At 44.7% G+C, this 8693-nt stretch overlaps 1 protein-coding gene across 1 annotated transcript in view; it reads left to right on the top strand.

Moving 5' to 3' along the window:
• The first annotated feature begins 2543 nt into the window (after positions 1 to 2543).
• The window catches only part of LOC147724925 (fucolectin-1-like), a 284753-nt gene continuing 278603 nt past the window's right edge, over positions 2544 to 8693 (top strand). The window contains exons 1-2 of the mRNA XM_086918134.1: positions 2544 to 2554; positions 4051 to 4130. Coding sequence (XP_086774260.1) covers positions 2544 to 2554; positions 4051 to 4130 — 91 coding nt within the window. The remainder of the gene's footprint in view (positions 2555 to 4050; positions 4131 to 8693) is intronic.

Here is an 8693-nt window from a genome sequence, read left to right as displayed (position 1 = left end):
GAGGAGTGTGGGTTCGCTCAGGGGGCTGTGACTTGGCGGTGTATAGGTGGTCTGGGATCTCTGTGGGTAGGAGACTGAGAACCTGGAGTGCTTTGGGAGACGTGGGGTGGAGGGAAGGGAGTCAGATGGGTAGGTGGGGGTGTCAGAGTTCTGGAAGTTTGGGTGAAGTGGGGGAGGCCTGGGGATGTAGGGTAGAGGCGGGTGGGGCTGGTGGGGCTGAATGACTGGAGACGTGATTAAGCGCGGGGGAGGGGATAGTTGAGGTGATGGAAGCATGCTCTGCGGGCTAGGAGTTTGATGAGAGTCATTAGGGGTGGAGGTGCGCAGCTGTTGAGGGTAGTGAGCCGTAGCCGTTTTAAGAGAGGGGAAGAGGGAGTCGAAGAACTCTAGGTTTTCGTCTATCGCCTGAATTAGAATGATGCCATTCACAAAGATGGTGATGGAGATGTCTCCGTCAGGGACTGTTGGTTCAGAGGGGAGATAGTTAGTTTCCGATTGTGTTCTGTGAAGGTGGTTTTGGAGACAGGGAGGAATGAGTTTAAGGTGGGGACCCATGCGTCTGGCCTGGTGCTGTGGAAAATGAAGTCCATTTTTCTCAGCCCTCTCGCTGAGCAGTGGCAGGTGTCCACAAATAGTGTTTCGGGGTGTTGCCTAAAGGATACAGTACAGGGATGGAACAAAACTGTGCAGTACATGTGGAATTAGTGCATGTGCTAAGTGTCTGTATGCCTGCAAGCAATACATGAAATGAAAAATGTAATACTGTGCAATGCATACAAAAAGAAAGCATGTGCTGTGTGCAATTGTGCTTGCATGAAGTATGATAAATTATGAACTTTTGTGCAGAGGGCACACAGTGAGTGAGTGTGCTAGCAGTGTGTCTTTGCACATAGCACACCCTGGTAGAGTATAGAAAAGCATCAGTGCTGAATAGTGCATGCACACTGAAAATGAATGCAGAATGTGAGTGTACTAGCAAGATCACTTCCCATGGAGCCTGAAGCATAAGCAACTGGCTGCTTGACAAGGTCAGTGTCCCCTTTGAGGAAGAGAGGAGTGGTGGAGGTATCTAGGTCCAGTGAGAGCCCTCCAGAGAGGACTCCCTGGGCAACGTGTGAGGAGAATGTCAGTCACTGATTGGGTTGACACCCTGTACAGGAACAATTTGGTGACTCCTATGCTCCAGGTGAGGTATGCCGTGCCATCTTCAGAGCACCATGTGGGAGCATCAGGCCTGCTCCCGGTGCCATGTGACCCTGCATGCCAGAGGGGGCCTAAGTTGAACTTATTTGGCCCTGGAGTTTGTGTCCACTGAGATCAGCAACCTGTATGCCAGGACGGGCTAAGAGAGTCCAGGAGGGGCCAGGGTAGTGTGGGCAATCATACAGGAAGAGTCTGCATCCGAATGTGAGTAACCCAGCAACCCCATATGCCAAAAGTGACTGACAGTAATCTTGTGGCCAAGTGCTAGAGTAGTGGCCTGGACGAGGAGATCACTACCATGACCAGTGACGGAGCGGCTCTGTTTCAGCAATTCTCAAAGGATAAAGCCTGAGCCTGCTGCCATGTGAACTCCGCTTAGCACATCTTTAACTAACAGAAACTGGACTCAAGAGAGTCCAAGGAGAGGGCACTCACTGATTCCCTGACCACTTTCATACTGCCAGAGCTGGTAAGATCCGAATTGAACCTGTCAGACCCCAGGGGACTCACTGCTAACTGCTGCAGCACTACAGACACTTTTGACTAATGATTAAAGAGTCAAAGGGGAACTCTCAGTGGTGTACCTCGGCCCAAGGCTGCCCACGGCGGCCGCTGTGTTTGCCACCCAAGGCAGCCGAATCTAAGAGCAGGGAGCGATTTGTGAGGCCCCTGCCCCACATCAGCCGCAGGTATGGGAGAGTGACCACTGCCACCCCAGCAACTTGTGCCACTTGGGGCAGACCGCCCCCCCCCTTGCCAACCTATTGCTACACCACTGGGAACTCTTGAGTATGGCCTACTAGAAAGCATTCCATGGATGGAGCCACCAGTGAATGGGCATAAACACAAATACATTACAAGATAGAGGGTTGGACAAGGATTTGCATGATAAATACTAAAGGTCCGACCTCTAGAGGAGTGTGTTATTGTATATGAGAATCGTTATTCATTTGCATGTATAGAGTTAGAAATAAATTACTTCTCTTTCTTATAAAACCAAGTATATAACTAGACGTTGATTTACTGTTCTTACTTTGTGCAGGACAGACAAAGTCCTACTCAAAGAGGTGGTGAGGAAATCTGGCCTTCCTAGCAGTTCCTGGACTAGAGATGTGTGTTTTTCCTCACAAAACAATCTTTATTTGTCTTCATGGAGGGACGCCACAGCCATAGTCAGGAGAAATGATTGGCAGAGTGCCTAACCAGTAAGCACACCCAGTATGTTAGTCAAATGTTTGTGTGCTGGTGTGTTTGCAGCGGTGAGTAGTTTTGTGCAGCGAGAACAGAATAGTGCAACAAAAAGCAAGCTCTGGCATTCTATCTCTCAGACACTTCTGGATATGCACAGCAGGTGGGTCTTCTTCTAGAAACTTTGATTGGGGTTGTGTTTGTGCACTTTGTCTTGTTGTCTTGAAAAGAGCATCTTACACCTTCAAATGATCACTGTCACAAACAGTTATTAGGAGGGATGGGTCGTGCATCCCATTGGTGTCAGTTGGGTCCATGCCCTCCCATGGTCTTGTCTTGTACAGTGCACTTCAAAGATGGCAGTTGCAGCACTCACTGCTGCCAAGCAGGATCCTGGCTCCACCTGCCAGGCTCTTCTATTTGGTGCTGTGTAGAGTTAACTTGGTACGAATGGGACACATCAGGATGGAACTGAAAACCACGCTTTACCTCCAAGCCTTCCCTGAAAATGGACTCTAGGACCTGCCCTGATCCTCGTCCAGGGCTATTATGCTCTGCTTTTCTTCCATCAATTGCCTGGTCTTTCATCCTTCTTTCACCACCATCTGGTTCTGGAATGTTCTTGTGGGACTGTGAAGTGAACCTGACCCCTCTTACAACACTGCCTTCCTTTCGCTGTGGGTCTTTGCATTTCTCCTTCCTTTCCTTTCTCTTTTGAGTAAATGTGAAGATGTAGGACTGAGGAGCTTAGAAAAGGAAAGGGGGTGAGGCACAGATGTGTGGACACCCTAGGCTACCTGTAGCTCATGCAGGCAACATGGGCCACTCTGTGTGAAGCCCACTTTGTGGTTGATGGCCGTACCTCCTGCCACGCTCCCAGCAGCACACAATTTTATGATCTATTTTTCATAACATGTTCGTAGAGACCTCACTTTGCCTCTGTGGCAGACCTCTTCCCTTGTCTGAGGCTCTACCAGAGGCCAATGCCTCTATGAACCTGCATGAGAAGTCGACATTCCGTTCTGTAACAAAGGTAGAGGCTAGTAATAGTGCGGCAGGTGTAGCAGCACCAGGTCCAGGGTCTGCACTTATGGCTGTTATCAGTACTAATCAGGGAATGGGGAGCCAAGTTCATTCATGGCCTGCGGGCCTAGGTTTCCTCAATCACTACGTCACTCTCTGCACCCACCAACTGCCACCATGTCACATTTTAAAAATGCATTTCCTGTGTTGTCGGCACCAAAACACGCCATTCACTACTAGTCCATTATTACCCAACATGGATTCAGCTAATCTTAGTACCCGAGGGACTTTACACGTAACTTAAAATTGTAGATTAAGATGTATCGCTTTGTCGCAATTAAGAGTTTGTTAGGATTTTTACATGTATGAGATATGTGTATGGAAATCATGACCATTTTGTAGTCAGATCTCATTGAGGATGGGAGGTGGATTGTCGGTGACCAGTAATGCTTTCCTGCACGTGCTGTACATCGTTCTCACAGATGTTTTCGGCTAATGGCAGACTCAGATCTCAGAACAGCGCCACCGTACAATGTTCAATTACTAATTCCTTAACGTCGTTCCTTGTGTTTTAATCAGTTTCTATGCATTATAAATACTTCCAATGTTTTTCTAACAATTCCCTTCATCCCATAGGATGGAAATTGTTCTGTATCTTCTACTTTTGGCCCGGGTAAAAAGTGAAACATTGCACAGTTGTGATCCACCAGCTTCAGGTAGGAGAGGTTACAGTCACACCAGGTATCGGTCTGCCGAAAGCCTGCTTCATAGCTCTGTAACGAAATCATTGAAATGTAAAACTGCTTGCAAAGTGGTTGCCAATGTTGGAGTTTGGCATGGTACGCAAGTGGTTTTAGCATGGTATCTTAATTTTATCTCACAAAATGTAGAAATGGACGCGGTGTTTACCTGACTTCTGAATGAACAGAATGGGGCGTAGGAAAGCTTCTCTGTGGAGAGATGTGTGGTTAGTGGCAAAATGTTCAGAGTTGTGTTATGGTCAACATCCCTCCTTTAAACATGTGTAGACAGATGAAGTAACACATTTGGTAAAGAACGGGGCCCCTCTACACAAGGTAGACTTACCTGTTACAAGGAAAGGAACAATTGAGGAAAACAAGCCTAAGGCAAGGCGGTGAACAATTGCTAGTTTGGACAAAAAAATACAGATGGTATAATAAACACCAAGTGAACAATTATACCAAACTTTTGATATTAATTAATTTATCGAATATAGATATTGTTGTATAATTTTTATAATGTAAACATTTTCCTCTATATTAAAAATGCATTTATTTGTCATTAATGATGCTTATTTGTGATAAAAAAGTTATTTTTGTACATTACAAGTGTCAAGAAAAAAGATACAATAGACGTTGTTGTGGCTTATCTGAAATATACAAAGAATATACAAAACTGATCACCTGCAAACTTTCCATGCACAACTAGACTCACTACGGCCTTTTATTACTTATCTACGGGGAGAGTCAAACAACTTAAGATTTCCAGTGTGAATTCCACATTTGACATAGGAGCTTTGAACACGACTACAGCTCGAACCACTGAATGGAATTTCACCAAATTGGGCAGTTAGGTAGACTTTGGTTTGTAGATCATGCTTTCAGTTATTTACTGTAAATCCATTCAGAATTTGTAACTCTTTTGGGCTAAAGAAAGATTGATGGGGTGCTGTGTGAACCCCCTGACCCCTAGGGACCACCACCTCACTGGGTCTAAATAACACCTAATTAGAGTCCTGAAAACCCCCCTGGTCTATGGGACCCACCACCCCCCTCAGGCCAAATAATTTGGAAAAATATAGGAAAGGGCCATGATCCCCCCTTCTGGGCCATATATGGCCCTGGAGACCACCACCCTCAGCCGCTGCTATGTTCCCAGGTTCTTTTGCTATGTTCTGTCAAGCAGGCAGCATAAAAGACAAAATCATTGCTCTGGCATACAGGTAGTTGCGTGTTTAGCAGCTTCCTGCCTGTTTGAGCAATGCTTGCTCCCACAGGAGGCCGGGAGCTGGCTGGGACCGCTTGGGGCCTTGAGGCTCCTGCACATGGGCTGGGGAGAAAAGACAAAAAGAAGCAAAACATAAGGTCAGAAATGAGCACAAAGAGGCAGAATAAAGGTCAGAAATGAGCAGATACTGCAGAATAAAGTCAACAATGTGCAGAAAAAGTAAGGTCCTAAACAAGCATAAAGGGGCAGAATAAAGGTCAGTAATTGGCAGAAAGGGGCAAAATAGGGATCAGAAACAAGCAAAAAGAGGCAAAATAAAGGACATAAACAGCCACAAAGAGGCAAATAAATGTCAGAAACATGCAGAAAGAGGCAAAATACAGGTCAGAAATTAGCAGGAGGAAAATGTAAAATCAGCAAAAAGCACATAAAGGAAAAATAAATGTCAAATATGAGCAGAAAAAGTCGGAAATCTAGGGGTGGGCAGTAAACTCCGCTCTGCCAGGTGGAGTTTGCAGAGTTTTGCCACTCTGTGCTCTTACCACTTTCTGCTTATTACTAGATATCTTTCTCACTTTTGCCAGGAGAGTGTGGGTCCAACAAAGTTCACAATGAGTACTGTTTTATTTATCAAGCAGTTGGTTTGGTGTGTAATGTTCACACTGATGGCTGTGTATTCGGAGACTGTGCATCTTTCTGGCTATTGCCTGGAGAAAGTTGGTCTATCAAATGATTCTGTGCTACTGTGAGTTGCTAATATGGACACCAGAGGTAGGGGGGACACAGTACATATCCCTAGTGAGGGAGAATGCGCCGGGTTTTACTCAACTTTGGTAAGGTATCCATAAGGAATCATTTTGAGGCAGTGGTACATGCCCTTTGAGGGAGTCCAATTGTCTTGCCTGGCTTCTGCTCGGAGTGTGTTGTTTTGTTACAACAGAGGTACACTCCAGGTGAAATAAATGCATTTAGGCTAGAGGGTAGTGTGTGCACATCAGTAACCTACACGCAAAGCATGTAATAAAATCAAAGATTGTGAACAAGTTTATGATCCCTGCTGTCAAATTAAAATTGTGCTAAACAGACTTTGATCTGGGTTACAGTCTGGTGTGAGGTGAAAGGGGGTCTACTGATATTGTTTCCTTTCTAGCTCTTCCCACAATGGCTCACATCATGATGACTTCATTAGGCCTGGGCAAAGCACAACGCTACGCTCACGAAGTTTGCAAAGTTCGCGCAACTTCGTACTATGCGAACTGCACGTAGCACAGTGCCTAATGCTTGTCCACACTGTGCAATCACTGAGAACGGCACCTTACACAGTGCGAACATTCTACTACACAGTTCGCGTAGTGCTAAGCGTAGCTCGCGTAATGCGAAGTGCACTTTGAGTAGCTCTGCGTAGCGATTCTTTGTGAACTACGCCCAGCCCTAGTCTTCATTTGCTGGTAGGTCTGTGGTATCGCTTTATCATTGGTGGCTAGCTCTGGTAATTTGGGGTCAGTCTAGGTAATTACTGATATGCCACAATGTAAGGAAATATTATGATGCATAGAACAGGTCACAGTATTAGATTACCTGGGAGCGATAGTTTAGTTTGGACACCCCAAATAGAAAAGATTGTCCTAACCCTACAACATGTTGACTGTGCAATAGCTGGGAGGGTAAGGGGTTCGGCTTTTCAACCCTCTTTTCCAATTCTGGAACTACATTGGGCAAAAGGGCTAGATGAAGCTTTATACGGGGCTGAGCTGTGGGGGCTGCAGAGCTTAACAACAAATTCTTAAGGGCGATCCTCAGCCTACCAGTGAACACGCCCCTAATACTGTTACGACTTGACCTTGGTCTCAAACCCATGAACTATTTTGGTATTCATAAGGCACTTTTGTTTACGGTAAAATTATTAACGAGTAGTACCCAGGTCCTGGTAAGTGATGCTTTGGAAGAGTTACTAATACAAGTCAATTACGAAAAAGATTGTACCCTTTCTCAAAAAAAGGTACTGAAAGTAAGTTGATGGAGTATGTTGATTCCCTAAGCACTGATGTTACTGCACATTGTACTTTAACCTCCAGTTTTTTAATGTCAAGGGTTGGTTGACTTTTGATATGTTTATGGATGCAGCAGGGGCACTTTATATCAGATTTAGGTATGGTGTTCTCCCTCTAAATTTTAGGAAAAGTACTTGGGCAAATGCCTCTGTAAAATCTCTGTGCCCGTCCTGTCATTCTTTTCCTGAGACTTTAGAACACTTTGTCTTTTTCTTTCCCAACTATGTTGATCTAAGGAAAACCTGGATAATTCCTGCCTATCATTAGCTTTCTTTTTCATGCCCCTCTGATGCCATACATATTTTCAGGTCTGACACTACAAGATAGCTCATATTTACAATCTCTAGATACTTGCTTCAGTGCTTGGTGGCAGAGATCAAAAATGATAAAAAAAATGTACTCTGTGAAAGATAAATGATCATGTAAGCAACCCTGTCTGAGGGTCACGTTGTTTCACTGGGGTTTGAACTGTTACGTTTTAGATTTGAGGCAGACCTGGAAATCTCCTCTTTTAATCTCATATGAAATGATACCATTTTTACTGATATAGGGATGCAAAACCCTATTTTATTGTATATTTTAAACTTTTATGCTGGAATGAATTTTTTGTACTGTTTGTGATTTTGCTGATGTAAATGATCATACTACTGAATGAACTTATATATACATTGCTAATTCTAACATCTTTAGTAGCTTGGCATAACTTCCTTTTTGTAACATAATTGTCAAAACTATGCTGCATCAAAATGCTGAAAGACGGCATACGCTATAGCGGAGGTCTTACCACGCCCCCCGAATAGGAAAACCCATTTCCAGCATGTCCTATGCAGACAATGTCATTCTAACTGGCCACACTCAAGTAGGTCTACAACGGCTACTCAACACATTGCATAGGTATGCAGTACCCCACGTTACTATTCCGTCTATCCAACCTGCAGACTGCGGGCGGTCTGACCGGGAGGAAGACTGATTTTGAAGACAGGACTTTTTGCTGTCATTCAGCATTTTGATGCAGCATAGTTTTATGCCCATCGCACTACTACTCTGAGACACACTGAGAAGGTGGTGAAGTAATAGAAGTGGCCATAACTGAGACAATACTTTTTATTGCATTTCCACGAAGACATTGTGGTTCTGTGGGATATTTTATTGTTATTTCCTGAAGAAGGTTTTTTGGCTTTGGAAGTGTATGTGCCATAAACCGAAACGCGTCGATGCTCTGGTGGAGGAGCACTAGGCCACAAGAGATAAGAAACTCCT

This window comes from Lissotriton vulgaris, chromosome 4_1 (genome assembly GCF_964263255.1).
Source record: "Lissotriton vulgaris chromosome 4_1, aLisVul1.2, whole genome shotgun sequence".
Lineage (NCBI taxonomy): Eukaryota > Metazoa > Chordata > Amphibia > Caudata > Salamandridae > Lissotriton > Lissotriton vulgaris.
The sequence above is the reverse complement of the archived record's forward strand: the minus strand, read 5'-3'. Positions and strand labels throughout refer to the sequence as shown.